The sequence below is a fragment of the Chanodichthys erythropterus genome, chromosome 7 (genome assembly GCF_024489055.1).
Source record: "Chanodichthys erythropterus isolate Z2021 chromosome 7, ASM2448905v1, whole genome shotgun sequence".
Classification (NCBI taxonomy): Eukaryota; Metazoa; Chordata; class Actinopteri; order Cypriniformes; family Xenocyprididae; genus Chanodichthys; species Chanodichthys erythropterus.
The window spans coordinates 344,553-364,779 of record NC_090227.1 but is presented as its reverse complement, the minus strand read 5'-3'; the positions used below and the strand labels follow the sequence as shown (position 1 = coordinate 364,779).

The following is a 20,227-nucleotide window of genomic DNA, read 5'->3' as shown; positions in this document are numbered from 1 at the left end:
TTGTGCTCAAGGTCTAATATGGATCACAGAACATCGATAATACTGCTGCTGCACGTTAAAGTAGCGTCAGGGATTTTTTTTATTTCGTACTGTGGCTTGGTTCAATTCATTGGTCATTGATTGGAGGTTGCTGTCGATTATATGTGATGGGGTTTAAGTGCACCAGATGATTTAAGTCCTGTACGTGTCACCAGAGAGAAGTTGTGATTAAAAATTATAGTAAGAAATGTTACAAAATTAAATGTATGCATGGATACACATTTACAAAGTAGATCGGCATGAAGTATAAATTCACCCTGCTTTAATATGAGTTGCAGTTTTGGAGAGATTCCATAGGTGAGTTTACAGAGGATGTATTAAGCAGTTTTTGTTATTATACAACTTGGAATCATGTTTATTAATATATAAATTATGCTAGCAAACATGCAGTATACATATGCAAATTGATTGTGTGAGATTACTTTTTTATTCTGTTTGTGCCACTCATTGCAGTATTGATAGTGGTAACGTCTCAAAAGAGAAGCGATATCTGCCGTCACCTGCTGCTGAGATCCGAGTTTGAATATAGAACAATATTTTTCAAATGTGGGCCAGAATTTTAAAATTGCAAGCCTTTCTTGCACAAAGGTTTGCCTATATACTGCTGCTACTGTGAAAAAATAATTTTTATAAAATAGATCCTCTTTAGATAGCATACAATAGAATAAGAGAGTATTTTGGATTTATATAATTATTGCCTTTTATAATGCTGTTTCAATGGTGTTGTTCCCACTGAACTGTGGTTTGCCAAAAAAAAAGTGAAATGTTTGAATAAAATGGTTATATTTGTTAGATATTTAATATAGCAAATCCAAAATGCAATATATTTATACTATGAAGAATAACACACACTGTATATATTTAGATAATGTACCTGCCACATCATAAAACAAGCACAATATATTTACCTTATAAAACATGCCCTAAACCCTTTGAATTGTCAATGTCCTATTGTTTAGCTATGATTTTCCCCTTCGACTTCAACCTAATTTGCTCTACTACATGTAAAGACTTGTGTTCACATTGTTAATGTTGCTGTAAGACCTTTTAAAATGGAAGTAGTAACTCATTACAATGACCAAGAAAACTTATTGTAGGATTTGTGGGATGAGTACAGTTGTATGGCAACTAAATCTGAAAGAAATAAATATTACTCTAATTGAGCTCTGGTCACGTGTGTCAATGTGTCTTACAAACGTGCACTTTATTAAAAGTGCAAACAGAAACAGACAAATAAAGCTTCAAACATGGAGGATGTGGCTGTGAAAAATACTAAGAACACTATTTCATTTCTTTTTTTATTCTTAAATGATATTTCTTATAAAACATCCTTGTAAAGAGAGCCAGTATAGATAAGCACAGACAATTTGTTCGAAAAGATTACTTAACTAAAAATGCAAAACGGATTATGTCATTAGCCGTTGTCAAGCCATTATTAACTCCACTGCACCGGTGCGGATTGTCATTTGTCACCAGATCATTCGATATAATTCAGCTGTCACAAACAGAAATGCCATGCACTCACGGAAAGATCGCCATCAGTGTCCAGATGTAGCCGAACACCTGCACAGAATTTACAGATGAATCATAAGCACGAGACGACGCAAATCAGACAAACACATAAGACACCAGCATCTGATTTAATACACAACCCTTCAAACACCATTAAAGTGATTTTTATGAACGTTTCAAACACTGCGATGGAATGTCTGTTGATCCTGATGCAGAATTCTAGCAGTGATCTATTATGGCATCACATTTTGGCCTTCATATTTTCAAACATAATTCATTTACTCCATATTCCAACACTGCAAAAAGACACTAAAATGAACAAAGTGTTCGTACGGACGCAGCTTTAAGAGTCACAAAGAAGCCGCCCATGTGCATGACATGCCAGAAGACCTCTGATCTTTGGTCTACCATCTCTAATCTCACACACTGAGTGCGAGTGCGAGTGCATGTGTGTGCGTGTGTGTGTGTGTGTGTGTGTGCGTGTGTGTGTGTATATATATATATAAACGCTCTCATAAAATCTCTATTGGCAGAGGCATCTACTCAGAACTACTGACATGAAACGGGACGCAAGCGTTCACCGAACACTCAACATGAGACAGAGAAAGAAGAGAAAGCAGGGCTGATAAAGGACTGGAAGCATGAAATGGAGGGCTGACGTTTCCTCCCGTGACGCTCTGCCGCTGAACGAGTGAGTCTATTGTCGAACTTCAACGTAATTGGCTGGGAAGAGTCCGTACGCGCCCCGGCACACGCCCCTCCACCAGCCCTCGTCAATCATCTCGATGTTGGTTATGATGTCGTCTGGGTCAAAGGAAATCTCATCATCACCCGCTGGTGAAAAACAGAGGCATGTTACATCACTTCCTGCTTACAGATAAGCATTAAAATAACAACAAAACTGTGAACCCTGAAAAATAATTGGGTGCAGGATTTACTTTGAAACAATTACAGATTCACAGTAAATTTCAAAAATAACAGCAAGTAATTATGGAAGATTGTTTCCGCCACGTTATAATTGTGACTTTTTCCCCTCACAATTCTGACTTTTTATTTTTTCCTTCACTGCATTCCTGATTTTATAACTTGCAATTCTAAGTCAGAATTGTAAGATATAAAAACTGAATTGTGTGAAAAAAAAAAAAAAAAGTTGAGAAAAAGTTTATTTTTTATTTCATGCCAGACAAAAAAAAAAAAAAAAAACATTTGAAACTTTTTTTCATCACAATTCAGACTTTTTTCTTTTTTGCAATTACGAGTTCATATCTTGTAAATGAGAAAGTCAAAATTGTGAGTTATAATCTCAGAACTGTGAGAAATTATTTGCGACAATCTCGTAATTGTAAGAAAAAAAGTCAGAATTATGAAATATTTAAAAATAAATAAAATCGCAACTACCTTTTTATATTTTTTATTCCATAACAGAAACACTTCCATATGAAACACTGAATTAAACATGAAACATGATAAAATGGTATTTTCTTGTAAAATGTTCTCCAATTATGTTTTACTTGCAACTTCAAAACATTTTTCAAGATGAAGCACGATTTAAAAGGTCAGCGCAACACCAAACATCTGCACCGCCAGTGAACGCTCGCCCGCTTTATGATCAATCTGTCGCCTCTACAAGTGCGTTTGCGTGACAGACTGGTCTGTTACAGCAGAAATGATCTATTTTTGGTGTTGTGCCGCTCACGTACGGAGTAGATGGTGTAAAACGGCCCCTTGTGCCGTGTTGAAAATCCTTCACCTAATTTGGTGTTACGGGTCAAAAATGGCCGGCCGTTTAAATTGCTTGTAAATCTCACCAAATACTGGATACAATCTTTTTGTCAACTTGTTTTCTTTCAATAAGCACATTTTGTATTTGTTTTTGAAACTGATGATCGCAGCTCTCGCTGATCTGAGCTCATGAGGTTCAGTGCAACACTTTGATCTTACTTGTAAGACAGTTCGTAAACTCAAAGTCTCTTACCAGCCTGATAGTCGTACAGAGCCACGGCGGTCACGCCCAGATCCTCTCCATACTCGTACGACTGAGCACCTGACACACACACACACACACGTTTAGATTCAGTTAGTTTAGAAGGAAATGTGTAGCTTTATCGTTCTGCTGTGGAGACGTGTTGGCCGCACCTGAGGTCTGGTCGTCCGGCTCAGTGTTCTGGTACAGGTCTTCCTGAACCGGTTCTTCATATGTGGGTTCTGCTGGGACCGGCTCCACCTCGTACACGTTTGCACCGTTCTCCACTGACTCGGTGACGGGTTCCTCCTGACAAACCAGACAGGAAATAAACCATCAGAGTCTGCTGCATTCTGCTGACATTAACTCGTGAAAATGAAAGCCACAAGAGCTCGCGTGTGGTCCGCACACATTACGACACGCTAACCCTCGTTAAAGGACACGTCAGTGCAGGTGTTCAAAATCATTTTAAAAGAAACGAGATGCTTCTGTATCACATGTCAAGGCTTTGTTACTTAAAATAATAATTTACTGAAATAAAATATATATAAAAATGTAAATCTATTTCTATTTTAGCTAGTTGACATCATTTCTCTTTTTTGTATGGTTTTAAATACTAAAAGTACTTAAAGAACATCCTTTAAAAAAAACTATATATACACAGTTTAATAAAACTAATAGAAATGACAAAAAAACACAACAAAATTACTAAAAACTAAAATAAAATGGAGAAAATACAAAAATTAAATCTAATTCAAAATATTAATTGAAACTATAAATGGCATATCAACGATACTAAAATAACAGCACAACTGTGCACTATTAACAAAATTAATAATACACATTTTATATTTATATTTATATTGGTTGTTTTATTCATAAGCGTTTTGTTTCTTTCTGATTACATTTTGAAAAAAGCAAACATTCTCTTTAAAATGAATTGCTGAAGTTGTTTAAGTGAATTATTCAAATTCTAAAGATCTATCAGTGAACAGCAGCGTTTAAATCAGTCCACAAGAGGGCGCAATGAACACAAACACTAAACTGTGTTTTTATTGTTTGTCAAACAGACAGCTGTGACCTTCCTAGAGCACTAAACACTAGAACGAGACGCCCTAGTAAGTGTGCATGACTATATCAACAATGCTCAGGCCTATGGCAAGCCGTTTTGACTTTTATTCACATCTCAGGATATGAATTCTTGATATCAGCAATTTAATTTCCACTAGTAACAATGTTAATTCTTGATATCTGTAATTGTATTTTCACTAGTGAAATGTCACCATAGGCTGCCATTCAAATTCAATTGTTGATAAAGAATTGATTTCTTACTAGTTGAAATTCTAATTTCACATATCAGAAATACAATTCCCACTAGTAAAAATCATAATTTTTGATATCAATAATTACAGTAAAATGTGAATTTTTGATATCAAGAATTACAGTAAAATGTGAATTTTTGATATCAAGAATTCAGTTGTCACTGGTTGAAATGTCAGTTCTTGATATCAACAATTGAATTGCTACTAGTAAAAATGTTCATTTTTGATATCTGAAAATGTATTTCTGACATCAATATAATTTCAGATATCTAAAATGGCTTTCTTACTAGTAACAATCCCATTCATGATATGAGAAACTATAACATAGTGAAAATCAAATTATTGATATCAAAAATTAACTTTTTTTACTAGTACCAATTCAATTGTTGATATCAAGAACTGACATTTCAACTAGTGACAACTGAATTCTTGATATCAAAAATTATTTTTACTAGTAAGAATTGTATTTCTGATATGTGAAATTGGAATTTCAACTAGTAAGAAATCAGTTCTTGATATCAACAACTGAATTTGAATGGCAGCCTTTGGTGACATTTCACTAGTGAAAATACAATTACAGATATCAAGAATTATAGTTTTTACTAGTGGAAATATAATTCTTGATATCAAAAATGTGCATTTTAACTAGTGAAAATTGAATTGTTGATATCAAGAATTCATATGCTGAGAATGAATAAAAGTCAAAACAGCAAATCGCCTTCACAGTAATACTATTAAAAAAAGAAACTGTATTAATAATCATTAACTAACTCTCTATTAATACACTGAAATCCAATTGACTGAATGATGAAATCTGTGAGAGACAGAAACCCGCACCTTCTGCTTACTGCGCACCTCCTCCTTACTGCGCGCCTCCTCCTGCTCCTGCTTCTCCTTGGCCTGCCGTCTGGCGCGCTCCTCTTCTGCTCTCTTCTTATCCTCCTCCTCCTTCTGCTTCGCGATGTTCTCAAAGCGAGCTTTAATACTGCCGGCACTGTTTCCAGCTGAACACACACAGCAGGGCGTCACTATAGAGCGCTGTGAAGCTTTATAAAGCGTGAACGACTGAACACGTCTTTATTCTGACCTGCTTCCACGGGACGGGTCTTCTGATACGCCGCGCTCGGCTTCTCCACCTCCTCAAACGTGCCTGCGCTCTGATCAAAACAGCAAACAGATCATCATCACGCTGCAGAACCACCAGCGTTTTCAAACAGGAAGTGAACACACAGTTTTCACAACCGTATTTCTTGTTCTGAATGTCATGTTAGAAAAACAGAAATGTAATCTGTGTGTGTAATATAATGGTTTGATTAAAGTACCTTGTCCATTCGGTCCTTCTGCACGCCATACTTCCCTCCAAAGCCTTTAGAATAATCTATAATGATGATAAAATGTTATAAATTTCTTGCACAAACATGTTGATGAGACCGTTCACCCGAAAGTCATCTTCAAAAGTGTTTGCCGAGTACTATAATTCCCAGCATAATGTATAAAGCAGACACTGCACAGGTTGACAGGGAACGCTCGGCTCTCCTCCTGTTTGTCTCGGCTCATGAGTTATCCGTTTCTTTGCAGAGTCTCCATGGTTGTGATGTGATTGTTTTCACTCCGACAGTAACCTGCAGTTGATTTAATGATTATATTCTCTCTGGGGAATCCATGCATCGAACCGCACGGATTACAGACCGTGTCCCTGAGGTCTACTGCACACAACTCTTATTATCTACAGACTCTTATGAATGAAATGCTGGCTTGCTGCGTCCTAAACTATATTTCCATCAGGTCTTGAAACATCAATAATTTGTTTCAAACTATAAACAGACTGCTTCACGTTAATGCTGACGTCATCCTTCCTGCTTCTCGACAGTATCTTGTTAAACTGAGTGTTCGTAAACAAATCTCTGTCACTCCTGCTTCACCTTCTAAAACCCTCTGGTTTTTCTGGTTCTTTCTCTTTATTCTGATGCTCTCAAAAGGAGGAAATCAAGAATGAAATCTACCGCTGAACTTGATCCTATTCCCACAAGTGTATTGACATCTTGCTTTGGTGTTTTGTGCTCCATTATCAGACTGGGGTTGTTCCAGCAGCACTAAAAGACAATTAACAATTTCCACCCAGTTTTAAATCTTCAGTTTTGACCGCATTGTTAGATCTTACCCATCTTATCGTTAATAATCTCTTCGAACCCCTTCATTCAGGTTTTGGTGAATTTCACAGTACTGAAACGGCTCATGGTCGCCAATGACTTGATGATCGTCTGATTCTAGCAGTATTTCCGTTCTCATCCCTCTTGATCTCAGAGCCTCTTTCGATACTGCTGATACTCGCCCTGACAGTGCTTTTGACATTTCTGGGACAGCTTTAAACTGGTTTAAATCCTACTTTACTTGGTTACAGGTCAGAGGTCAGTTCGGCTCACTGGTGTTCCTCAGGGCTCGATTTTAGGCCCTTTACTCTTTAATATCTATTCGTCTCCACTTCAGCATCTGTTGCAATCGCTCGGCCTTCATTAGCATTTTTATAGCGGTGACACTCAAATCTAAACCTGGTGAAAATCTGGATGCTTGTTTTCTTTCTGATTGTGGTTCTGAGGTCAAGATATGGTTCTCGGTTTGAATATACTGAAGTGAAGTTATGTTAGTTGGTTCCTCCTATAAAGCTCTGTCTGTTGATGCTGTTTGAGCCTCAGAGAAAATTGAGGAAGCTTGAAGTAATCTGTGATGGCAGTCGTACGCACAGAGTGCTGTTCTTTTCACCTCAGAAATATAGCAGATTCATGCTAACATTTTCTGTAACTGAAAAGTTGATGAACTTGTTGGGCTTTTTCTTCTTATACTCCTATTCTTTGGGAGTCTCTTCCTGTTGAACTCAGGGAAACTCAGACTTTTGGGATTTTTAAAGCTCAACTTAAAACATTTTTAGACTAGAGTGTGCTGTTGTTGTATCTGTTGTTTATCTTGTGTACAGCGCTTTGAGAAGCTGCTTTTAAAAAGCGCTTTATAAAATAAAGTTTATAATTAATATTTACTATAATAATAATAAACTAATATGGCATCAGAATAGCTAGACACCTAGAGCTTGATACGATACGAAACTACTTGAATGCTACAGCTGGTTTACAGAGTTAAGATATGAAGAGAGGTGTGTGTGTGTGTGTGTGTGTGTGTGTGTGTGTGTGTGTGTGTGTGTGTGTGTGTGTGTGTGTGTGTGTGTGTGTGTGTGTGTGTGTGTGTGTGTGTGTGTGTGTGTGTGTGTGTGTGTGTGTGTGTGTGTGTGTGTGTGTGTGTGTGTGTGTGTGTGTGTGTTACCCTTCTGTGACTCGTGCAGCTGCAGTTTCTCCTGATGATCCCATCCCATCGCAGACTTATCCTGACGGTCCGTCTGAACGCCAAACTTCCCTCCGAAACCCTTCACGTAGTCTGACAAGCACAAACAAACAACCGTCTAAATGTGACATTAATGAACAAATCTACAAAATAAAAGTCCTGCCACCTCCATGATAACACTTTACAATGAGCTTCCATTAAATAACATTAACTAACAATGAGCAATAGATCAGTTACAGTATTTATGAATCTTTGTTAATGTTAGTCAGTAAAAAACAGCCGTTTATAGTTAGCTCATATTGTCAATTAATATTAAAAAAATTGTCAATTAATCAATTAAAATTATTATTATTAATAATGCTGAACCCTGTTGTGTTTCTACCAATTTTCTTTTTCTTCTTCTTCCTTATTTTTCTCCCTAAAAGATGCATAGACTCTCCAATAATAAGCCAATTTGTGTTTGGATCATAACTTTGAAACGATAAGACCTGCAAATAAAATCCTTCCCCCTCCAAGTCAAGTCAAGCCCTACAAAATGTTTATCTCCGATTTCATTTCCGACTATAAAACTTTTTATAGTCTTACCTAAAAACCTACTTTTACGAACTCTTCCTAAACTGTTGGTCTGATCTTCACCAAAACAGGCACACAGCAGCTGGCGATGGTGCCGGCAAACATTTATCTAAGGAATTGAGTTTCGTCAAAGCATTGCTAAGATGTGTGAATTAAGGGGGGACACTACAGGCAAAAACACTGTTTTCAGGCACCTGTCAATTTTGAGATTTTGCTCTTTTTGGCTTTTCATAAAGTGTTTTTTCAGACTGGTGGAAGGTATATATATTTTATAGCATTTTATCTATTTGCATCTATAGATTTCAACTACAGTAAATATCTTCAAAGGCCGTTTTCTCAAAATGACTTTTTTCTCCTGCTTTGAGTCAGAAATCTTCACTTCAGCTGAACTTACACACACACCAAACTTTACAGTTTTAATCCTGTCTATTTTCTGAAGGTTTTTACAGAGGGATTTATACAACATTTTATTCCTAAAAAGTGGTGATTTTTTTTTTCCTGGCTGTTGATAGTATTTTCTGATTTATGGAATGATGATGAGATATCCAAATTTATTCAAAAACCTTTGAATTTAAGGTAAAAAAAAATTAAACAAGAATTTTGAACCTGACGTCATCCAGTATTCAGATTGTTGTTCTAGAAATGTATGCAAATAGCACATATTTCATTAGATAACACCTCATTTGCATATTTAAACATAACATTTTTAGAAAAACTTGTAATACAAACAATTTTGCAATTTTTAATGTAATCAGTCAGCTGGGGAAGAATGGTGAAATCTATTAGTTAATTATTTTTACCCTATTCACCTGCGGTGTCTCGCCTTAATTAGCCAAGTTGACCCATATCTGCTGAACGCAACGTCTAATCTTAACAGAACTTGACACACATACACAACATGACAGTCTGAGGACACACAACACGTTTAGTACAATTCTGCCAATAGGGGGAAATAAAAAAAACATTACAACTCTGCAACCACATGATCAATGAAATTTTTCTTTGGTGAACAGATACTTCTCAGTTCATCCTCATGATTGCCGCCTGAGACTATATTTATTATTATTATCCCTACCTTCTGTTCTAAAGGATTTAAAAACATTCAACTGAAGTGAAACCGCACCTTTCTGGGACTCGTGTTTCTCCGTCTTGCCCTGGTACTCGAAGCCCATGGCGCTCTTGTCCACTTTATCGGTCTCCACTCCAAATTTGCCACCGAAGCCTTTGGCATAATCTGTAGATTCAAAATGTCAATAATGCAGACATGAATAAACACAGACACGTTTGTGAGGCCGGGGAACTGCGAACGAACCTTTCTGAGACTCGTGCTTTTCCGTTTTTCCCTGGTAATCGAAGCCAACGGCGCTCTGGTCCACACGATCCGCCTGAACGCCGTAGCGGCCGCCGAAGCCAGTGGCGTAATCTAGAACAACACGACATGAGCAGATGATACTGAGAGATCTACACAAACAATGGAAATCATATTAGAGAATCTTGATAGATGTTTCTCGCCGTATGGAATTAAATGACAGATATACGAGACCGACCTTTCTGCGAGGCGTGTTTCTCAGTTTTCCCAGCGTACTCGAAGCCCACGGCAGACTGCAGAAAACACACAGGAGTGAAAGAGTGCAGCGGAGAGTCTGACGGCAGAAACATCACTGAAGATCTGACGCTTTACCTGGTCAACACGATCCGCTTCCACTCCGAATTTCCCTCCGAAACCCTTGGAGGTGTCGGTCTGAGAGCAGTGCTTGGACAGCTTGCTCTGATACTCGTGGCCTACGGCAGACTGCGGCACGGAAACACAACACACACTTCAGTCCCGAGCCAGACAACATCACAGAATCCTCTCAGAACGGAGGCACCCTATCAAGCACCCTAAATAGACGGCACTGTGAGCGCAGTGATTGTGGAGTGTGTGAATGATCTCTCAGTACAACTCTACAGCGCCACCAACTGCTCAAATCTGAGAACGTTATGACTCCTTTGATGCAGAAACATGGGCTGCGTCCAAAATCACATACTGTGAAAAACAGTATGTGACAAAAGTAGTATGTCCGAATTCACAGTACTCAAAAAGTACCCGGATGACCTACTTCTTCTGGCGAGATTCTGAAGTGTGCATTCGATGAACACTTTATTATCCCATGAGGCCACGGGAGAGGATTTGTGAATGCCGGTGAAGCGACATAAGTCACATGATGATGACAACAGGGCGAATGCAGTACTTCTGGATTATATTCACACTATATAGAACATAGAATTCCATATTTAAGTACTTGCTCCAGAGATCATGTGATGTCAGACGCAGCCTTGGCTCTGTATGTTCCTGATCTCTTTCCTGATTCTCAGATCATTGATCCAGGTGTGTTGAATTTATCACGAGTCAATCGAAAGTTATTGTCAAATGTATCAAAAGTACACCAGCTGTTTTTTGCAGATCCTCCTTCAAACTTTGGCCAATCGTCACCACATTTGGCACAATTCATTTATCATAATTCAGTTATTTATGGATTTATTATTACCAAATTATGACATAAGTTGGCAATGACAACGAAACAGCAGATGCGCAGCATCACATGGCTGTATCTTGGTAATGCTTTGTCTAAATGAAATGAAAATTGGTGATTGATTAGTTCCATGAGATGTGAGGTTTGGTAACAGGGCCATCCACTGGACTGAAGATACACACGTGTGCGTCTAACTTTACAATAATTTGCCTAGAGTTAAAGGGTTAGTTCACCCAAAACTGAAAATTCTGTCATTAATTACTCACCCTCATGTCGTTCCACACCCGTAAGACCTTCGTTCATCTTCAGAACACAAATTAAGATATTTTTGATGAAATCCGATGGCTCAGTGAGGCCTGAGCAATGACATTTCCTCTCTCAAGATCCATTAATGTACCAAAAACATATTTAAATCAGTTCATGTGAGTACAGTATTATTATAAAGCCACGAAAATATTTTTGGAGCACCAAAAAAACCCCAAAATAACGACTTATATAGTGATGGGCTGAATTTAAAACACTGCTTCAGAGCTTTATGAATCGAATCAGTGAATCGGAGAGCCAAAGTCACACGATTTCAGCAGTTTAGTCATTTGATTCAACACAAAAGACACATAACGCTCCGAATCTTCCTGAAGCAGTGTTTTGAAATCAGCCATCACTAAATAAGTCGTTATTTTGTTTTTTTGGCGCACCAAAAATATTCTCGTGGCTTTATAATATTAATACTGAACTGATTTAAATATGTTTTTGGTACATTAATGGATCTTGAGAGAGGAAATGTCATTGCTCAGGCCTCACTGAGCCATCGGATTTCATCAAAAATATCTTATTTTGTGTTCTGAAGATGAACGAAGGTCTTACGGGTGTGGAACGACATGAGGGAGAGTCACTAATGACAGAAACTTCATGTTTCAGTGAACTAACCCTTCAAGTGTGTGTGTGTGTGTGTGTTTACCTGGTCAACATTATTATCATTCATTATTCATTATATTTGAGATCAGAGTATCATTATCTGATTGAAAGAGTGAAGCATCTTGCCTTATCCATGCGATCCTGCTGCACTCCGAACTTCCCTCCATAGCCGTGGGAAGCTTTGGGCATGTTCTCCAGCTCCTTCTGCTTCAGGTCACTGTGTTCAGACGACACCCTCTCACGCAGCTTATGAATACTGACAAATGAGAGAAATATACACGGAAATCCTCATCATAACGCATGTCGTAATGATGCCTTTCATGACAATTATTCCATTTGTTCTAACATTTATATATTTACAGATTGTATTTATATATACTAAATAAATACCTTTAAAACTTAACTTTAAAAATTTTTTTAATAAATTGAGATAAATGCTTCATAATCAGTTAAATCAGATGTTCAGGTGATCACTGAAAATATCTGAACTGACAAGTATATAGATTTTCTCTCTCTTTTAAAATCTAAATCAAAGGTTTATATAATGTCAGCCTGACTAACTTGATGTGTTCCTGATGTCCGGAGCCGACCACAGTCTTGGCTCCCCAGCGCTGCTCCTTCTCTGATACGTCATTCTGGGATTTGAGGGAAAAAGTGAGACATCAGCGGAGAAAAACCACATATACACAAGAAAATTACAATATAAAGGTTGGAATTAGAAATAGCATGACTGAAGAGAGAGCAGAAGAAAGAGGTCAGTGTAAATATTCAAGAGACTGCATCTTACACACTAATGTTTCACTACAAGCTCGAACGATAACGGCTCTAAAAATCATTCGAAATGTAAAAGAATCCACAACTATAACGATAACGACGACGAGCTGCATCGCTTACAATATAAACAGAACGATATTGTGCGCTTGTGTGATGATATAGTTATCGTTCTTGGTGTGAACGGGCCTTTACTCTGGTAAAAACACGAGACTTTGACCGTAACGTAATGCAGGGGTTTTCAGTCGTTCAGATCCACAGACCCCTAAATATGATCATCCTCATGTGAGGGAAAATTCAAAAGGCATCTATCTTTTATATACACTGAAAAAATATATATATAAATCATATAAATTACTTTCTATTAAAAGGTACAATATGTAATATTTTCTGCCCGCTAGAGGTCTATTCAAAACAAAGGCGTAGCTTGATGATGCCATGTTTGAGCGCGTGTCGTCTTCATCTCAACAGACGGTGCTAAAGAATCGGGATTGGACTCGGGCAGAAATCATGTTCATGGATTTGATTATTAACGTTACTGTAGTGTGAAGCAGAGCAGGAGCGAGTGTTGTGGAGCTGAACGAGGAGCTGGAGCGATTGATCAACACACGCCTCACGAGCAGCGGGACTTTTATTATGACACAGTCGCCGGCGCCGCTGCCGCTTTTCCGGTCATGAGTATGAGGAAACGCAGCTCTGTTTATCATATTAGATTCATTTGAGAGTGTTGAAAATGATGTTATAACGTTACTCTGTGCGTTCGCTCGGCGGCTGCTGTGAGACACTGTTACACACTGCAGTAAGATAGATCCATTTTACAATATCATATTAAATGCTGGATGATTGTGTTGAAATGGCATGCAATTCATTTTAAAACGTATTGTATGATGGAGAAAATGCTGCATTACTGTTACTAAAAATAAAGCTGCATCTGATTATGCTATGTTAGCTACTTCACAAAACAGTGCTTTTCTCTGAGGCACACAAAAAAAAAAATCAAGAAAATTAGATTTAAACAATATGATTAAACGTGTTGAGCTATATAACAATAATTAGTTTTCTGTCTATAAATGTTTTAAAACAGTTGTTCCCTTGTCTATTAAAACGTGTAAATATTAAAGCGTCTTTGGTGTTTCCATGGTTTCTACAAAATAAACCAGAAATCGAGGGTAACGCGGGTGTGACGCCACTGACAGGCGACTCCTCACACGTTAAAATTGCAATTTTCTCACGATTTACAAATAGTTGCAAACATTCGGGATATTGCAAGTACTCAAGTGAACAAAACATATAACACTGACCTAGTGGAGATTTTACTGTAAAAATATTACATATTGCAGCTTTAAGTTGCATTAATTCATAGTTTCACCACTCACTATATAAATATGTTATTTTCTTATTTGTTAATTTAACTTTAATCTAATGTAATTAATATTAATCGATTTTTATGTATTTGTATCTATTAGTTTTATTCCTTTATTTATATATTTTCATCTAATCTTATTATGTGTGTATTTTCTAGAGTTTGTCTCTAGACTTTTCCTCTGGACTAAAGCATGAATGAAGGTGTTTGAACCTCAAAGTCCGGGTCAGTTTCCCAGTCATCTCCTCCATCGTCCACTGACACAGAGACGGACTGACCTGCAGCTGCCTTCCACATCTGACAACACAAACACACACATTAAATCAGCACAGGTCTAGTGTTCATGTGGGGACTGAAACACGCCCCAGATTCACACTGACTCGCTCACTATTGAGGGTGTCAATTAAACTCACACAGGATGACGCCTATCTAGGCTACTAGGAGTAGATAACAGATAAAAACATGTCGTTTGTCGTTGGAACTGGTTAGTGAACGATCATGAGTACTGAAAGGTGATTCTGAGCAGTATGTGACACGATATGAACAGATTCCAGTAAGCACACATTAATGAATGTGGAAATCAGCGCTCGTGCTCCTGAAGCTTTGATCGCCTTTGATTGAAAACACGAACAAATCTCGACTTACTGTCGCTTCGATGAGCTCCTGAACGCAGGGGATCTTTCAGTGAATCACGCGTTTGGAGAAGCTGATAATAGTTACAGAGAGAAAGTCGTCAGTTTTCCTGCGGACAGTCTTCCTCTTCCCACTTCCTGCTCCAGCCCGACCGCACCACCTGCGCCGGGAGCGGGGGAGTCCGGAGCTTCACAGCGACACAGCCTCTGCGGGAGATACTGTCACAGTCATCGTTTGTTTTACTCGTTGTTATTTTTATTATCATTTCATAAGACATCAGAAAATCATTATCTGACTCAAGATCGGGATAAGATAGAAACGTGTCAGAGAAAAGCGGGTCTCGGGTCAGCAGATTTCCCCTCAGCATATAATAGTACGACCGAACTGAACCACGTGAACAGATTCCAACTCCGAGTCCAGGTATAGGAATCTATGGAGTCGATTCAAAGAGTCGATTCTGAACTAATATTTTTGATTCACGTGTGTGATCGTGTCTAATTGCTACACAATATTTTAACGCTGTTCTCTTGTGTGCGCAGAACACTTTAACATACTGTTATTAAGAGAATTACGTAAATAATATACTTTTAAAGAATACTTCAAGTCCGAACTGAATGTAGCCTAATGTTTTCTGACACTTAAAAGGGTTAGTTCACCCAAAAATGAAGTTTCTGTCATTAATTACTCTCCCTCATGTCGTTCCACACCCGTGTAGACCCGACCTTCGTTCATCTTCAGAACACAAATTAAGATATTTTTAATATTTTTTTATCCTCCCTCACACACACACACACACACACACACACACACACACACACACTTGAAGGGTTAGTTCACCCAAAAATGAAAATTATGTAATTAATTACTCTCATGTTGTTACACACTCGTAAGACCTTCGTTCATCTTCAGAACACAAATTAAGATATTTTTGATGAAATCCGATGGCTCAGTGAGGCCTGCATAGGGAGCTATGCAGGCCTCAAACTCTGAAGCAGTGTTTTGAAATCGGCCATCACTATATAAGTCGTTATTTAGTTTTTTTGGCGCACCAAAAATATTTTCGTGGCTTTATAATATTAATATTGAACCACTGTACTCACATGAACTGATTTAAATATGTTTTTAGTACATTCATGGATCTTGAGAGAGGAAATGTCATTGCTCAGGCCTCACTGAGCCATCGGATTTCATCAAAAATATCTCAATTGTTGTTCTGAAGATAAACGAAGGTCTTACGGGTGTGGAACAGCATGAGGGTGAGTATTTAATGACATTATTTTCATTTTTGGGTGAACTAACCCTTTAAGATGTGACTTACAACAGAGTTTCTATCCACATTTCTTCTGCTGCAAACCATACTTTCAAACCCTTGTTGATGTAAGACATGTTACAAAACCAGTGCGTGCATACAAACCAACATCCTTCTCACAACCACAAAAATGTGCGCAAAAATCCAGCAAAAATCAGCCAATTGAAGATGCCCTTCTATCTCAGCAAGGCTGTGCAGGGCCTCATGCGCAACATTATTAACATGTTCTGGTACATTACTAACGTAAAGCCTTACATTGTTCAAACCGGAGTCGACACTGATGGAGAGACTCAGGAAGAAGTTACAACTTTTAGACGTTTCTGAATGGTTAGTGGATAAATTGATGTAGTTGCTGTGGAGTTGATTCAACTCATCCACTAGCATGTGCCGTCATGTTCATCTTTTGTGTTGAATTGACCCTCGTTTGGTGTAAAATGACGGCATGACAACAACACTCGACTACAACAACTCTTCCTCTTCTCTAAAGCAGCCCAACATGGCCCCGCCCCCTTTGTTGTGTGTTCTCGGGGGCGTGGTTTATGTAAATTTTAGGGATAGTGATGTCAGTAACCCAGGAAGCTTGTTGTAGTCCCTACCGGCCGTTTGTTGTAGTCCTTAAACAGAGATTTCTGTAAAAGAAAATATCTCCTTTGCATTGAACTTTGAGCGTTGTAACTTTGCAGATGTTGTTTGACAGCAACATTACACACTAACTAAAGTTAAAACAGTCAAATCATAATCTTTAAATAAAGTGTTACCCATTTTCTAGCATGTTTAGCACTAACAAAGTGTTACCATTTTTGCAAATTTTCATTTGACTTAATTTTCCCCTACTGGATACAAATAATTGCAATATGAAATAGTTTGAGCATTAAGGTTTAGATTTATTACTTGGATCAAACTAGAGGAGGATGGCTGATCCCTGTGAGTCTTGTTTCATCTCGAGAGGGTTTTTCTTGCCTTGTTTATACCTGAAGTGCAATAAGTTCAGTCCTTTGAGACTGACAAGAGAAAAGAACATGGACCACATACAGAAACAGGCAAATGATGCAAGCAAAAGAAATAGTAAATCCTTACCAATGAAACCCTTTAGTAATTATATGCAACATCTGAGCCTCCCGAAGTTTAATTACCTGTGCATTGACACGGAGAGGTCTTGTGCTCTTTACTGTGATTACTGAAGCTTGTGTTTGAAATGAATTTAACTCCTCAATAAATAAACACTCTTCTGTTGGAGGTTTTGACAGTACTTTATTCCCTTTTATAAGGCTGATGGATCCCTGCATATATATATATATATACAATGTTTATATATATATATATATATATACAAGAACTTGCTATATTGGAGAGCTACACCAAGAAGGGGAGAAGGTAACATCATAAACAACACTGACAGGTAATCAAAGAAAGAAGGGAAATGAGGGAATGTCTAACAGCACAACTGGATGACACTGAATGAGAAGGGAAGGGTGTTGATCGCAACTAAGAAACCTGACCTAATAACTTAAACGTAAAAAAAAAATAATAAAAAACAAACAAACAAAAAACACAGATTTCACACACAGTGTATTTTAAATAGGTTAAGTGGAGAACCATTTACCATAAATATTTTTAAGGAACCAAGATATATAAAAAAGTGATTTATCAACAACAACAAAACATTGTTAGTCTCTCTTTTTAAATGTATTCTTTCTTTTCATTCTCTGCTTTTCTTTTTTTCCCCTCTCCAAGGCTGACTTCTCCCAAAGGAAAAATGATCAAAGCCCAAAAGATACGAGTTAGTATAAAACTAACAAATGATTGGAACACCACAATCAACGCATCACAAAACAAACCCACAGACACACAACAGCAAAACACATTATCTTCATCCAAGAAACTGCTTCAGAATGAGTCTTCTTCAGTTTTCCTCTGTGCCCGAACTTTATCAGCACTAGTAATGATCATCATAACCATCAGAATAACTTCACAGTGTGGTAGAAAGTGAGGTGAGAGCAGGAGAGCTTTGTAGTAGTTCACATCAGGAGAATTCAAACAAGATTATAATAACAAACAGAATTAGGAAACCCAATAGTTCATAGATAGTATACAAAAATCGCCACGTTTAGGTGCTTGTCTTTCCCATCACACTGCTCTGGGAAGGCATTGATTGGCTAGAAATGGGACTAGATGGTCCGATGTATCGTTCAGATGAGAGAGAATGGCCATATGCTGACAGAAGTGACCTGACATGGTGTTTTCTCATCAGGGAAAGCGGATCGTAGCCAACGGAATAACGTGTGAGCGGCAGGTTGTTCTTTCCGAGCGGTTAGGTTCGTTGCCGCAACGCTCGCCTCTTCCTGTTGTAGTAGTGGTGTAGACCCGTCTGTCTGGAGTAGTTCATCATGTAGTTTTGTTTACGGGTGCTGTGAAGAGGAGAGCAGACAGAGGCAGGTTGGGTTAACAATGCAGGTAAGGAGTTCTCAATCTCTCTTCTAATTCGTAACTAGCCTTCTTTAAGAATTCACATAGTAATACAGAATCAAATCGATCATTCACTCGTAACCTCAAACACTGTCATCATTGTTCATTTTACGGTCCTTTGGAGCTAATGGATCTCAATTGTTTTGTAATCGACAGAGACTTTGACCGAAGACATCTTTAGCAGTGCTTGAGGTTGGAGCTTGAGGAAAGGCTGACAGATGAACAAAAAGGATAAAGAGACCAAACGTAATAACAGTGAGAGGTTGTGAGGAGGAGAGACAGACAGACAGTGTTAAAAATAAATAAATAAAATGTGGAAAAGATTCTGAGAGTTGCTATTGCTTAGCCTGTCATTGCCTCTTCTGTCCGTCAGGTTGGGACCAATGAGCCAGGAACGCAGCCAGGACAGGAAGGGGCGTCTGCAAAGCATGAAGGGACAGGAGGGTGGGAGATGGTGCTGTGATGAGGGTGAAGGACCGGTGAAAGGGATCTTATCTGTGAGTCTTTGGACTAGTGGAGATACAGCCACGACACACAAAGTTAGCAATGGCTTATGGACAAATACGATCAAAATTAAGGGACCTGGGAGGGTTACTAAGCATGCAAACAAATGTTTGATTCGACTGTATTCACATATCCTATCAGGCATTTTAATCATATTTATTGAAAGGCTTTTGTCACCATAATATAATAATACACTTTAAAAAGTGGTAACCTTAAAACAACTTCACTATTATAGTAAAAACATTTTTACACTGTAGGTTTCATATGCAAGCCATTTTAGAAGGTGTTTAGATGACATGGTGCAAAGTCTTTTCCATTCCACCAATGTGGCTTCAAGTTGTAGAATGACAGAGATGGAGATTAACCTCATACAGTATTACAGCACAGTAGGACTCGTAAATTGTGGGAACTGACTCCTTGAATTGTGATCACTGTGCAAATTAAGGTTCAGAAACTGATGGCTTCTTTATCAAGTCATCTGTCCACCCTATTCAACATACACTATATGGACAAAAGTACTGGGACACACATCTCAATGCTGGAATTCAGGTGTTTCAATCAGACCCATTGCCACAGGTGTATAAAATCAAGCACCTAGCCATGTGGTCTACATTTACAAACATCTGCAGAAGCATCCAATTGCACCAAGTCTGGCTAGACATCAGAAGCTAGCAGCCAGACTGAGAGTATATAAGGCCTGCATGCTCTGCTGTTCTCCAGTTGACATTCGCTTCCCGTGATCTTCGGACTGATACAGCTCAGTTGGATTTAACACTGCTCACTTTGCGTACTGCCAGATCAGCCTCCGCCAGATGTGACAGTCTTTTTTTATTCAACCTAGGTTAGCAGTGTTTCGCATCCTGAGCCGCCCATGCGCTTTTTTTGTCTTCAGGCTGCCTGCCTTTTCGTTATCTCACCTGCTTTCCTTTCCATAGCTGCCCGCCATGGATTTTACGCCGGTTTTTCGCCGGTATGTCGCTCTCTAAATCTGACGCTTCTCCCAAGGACAGCTTA

General features: G+C 38.3%; 2 protein-coding genes across 3 annotated transcripts in view; both read right to left on the bottom strand.

Annotated features, from left to right (window-relative positions):
- Window positions 1-1,154: 1,154 nt before the first annotated feature.
- Window positions 1,155-15,105, bottom strand: LOC137023030 (src substrate cortactin-like). Its single transcript, XM_067389558.1, has 15 exons — window positions 14,947-15,105; window positions 14,515-14,598; window positions 12,729-12,802; window positions 12,294-12,423; window positions 10,421-10,531; window positions 10,287-10,341; window positions 10,052-10,162; window positions 9,863-9,973; window positions 8,149-8,259; window positions 6,159-6,214; window positions 5,924-5,993; window positions 5,674-5,840; window positions 3,688-3,823; window positions 3,527-3,595; window positions 1,155-2,385 (listed from the first exon to the last, which is right to left on the bottom strand). The coding sequence occupies exons 2-15, from the start codon at window positions 14,596-14,598 to the stop codon at window positions 2,249-2,251; spliced, it is 1,422 nt and encodes a 473-aa protein (XP_067245659.1). The 5' UTR covers window positions 14,947-15,105; the 3' UTR covers window positions 1,155-2,248.
- Window positions 15,106-17,482: 2,377 nt separating this feature from the next.
- LOC137023029 (reelin-like) overlaps window positions 17,483-20,227 on the bottom strand; it is an 87,294-nt gene continuing 84,549 nt past the window's right edge. For both annotated transcript variants that reach the window (XM_067389555.1, XM_067389556.1), the window contains exon 64: window positions 17,483-18,651. In XM_067389555.1, the coding sequence (XP_067245656.1) occupies window positions 18,555-18,651 (97 nt within the window). In that variant the 3' untranslated portion in view covers window positions 17,483-18,554. The remainder of the gene's footprint in view (window positions 18,652-20,227) is intronic.

Bases quoted from the DNA above. Each gene is read 5' to 3' on its own strand.
- LOC137023030 (XM_067389558.1), bottom strand. From the start codon at position 14,598: ATGTGGAAGGCAGCTGCAGGTCAGTCCGTCTCTGTGTCAGTGGACGAT. The intron at 5,994-6,158 runs GTACTTTAATCA...TGTTTTGATCAG, and splicing joins AGAAGGACCGAATGGACAAG to AGCGCAGGCACGTTTGAGGA. The intron at 2,386-3,526 runs GTAAGAGACTTT...GTTTTTCACCAG, and splicing joins TCTGTACGACTATCAGGCTG to CGGGTGATGATGAGATTTCC.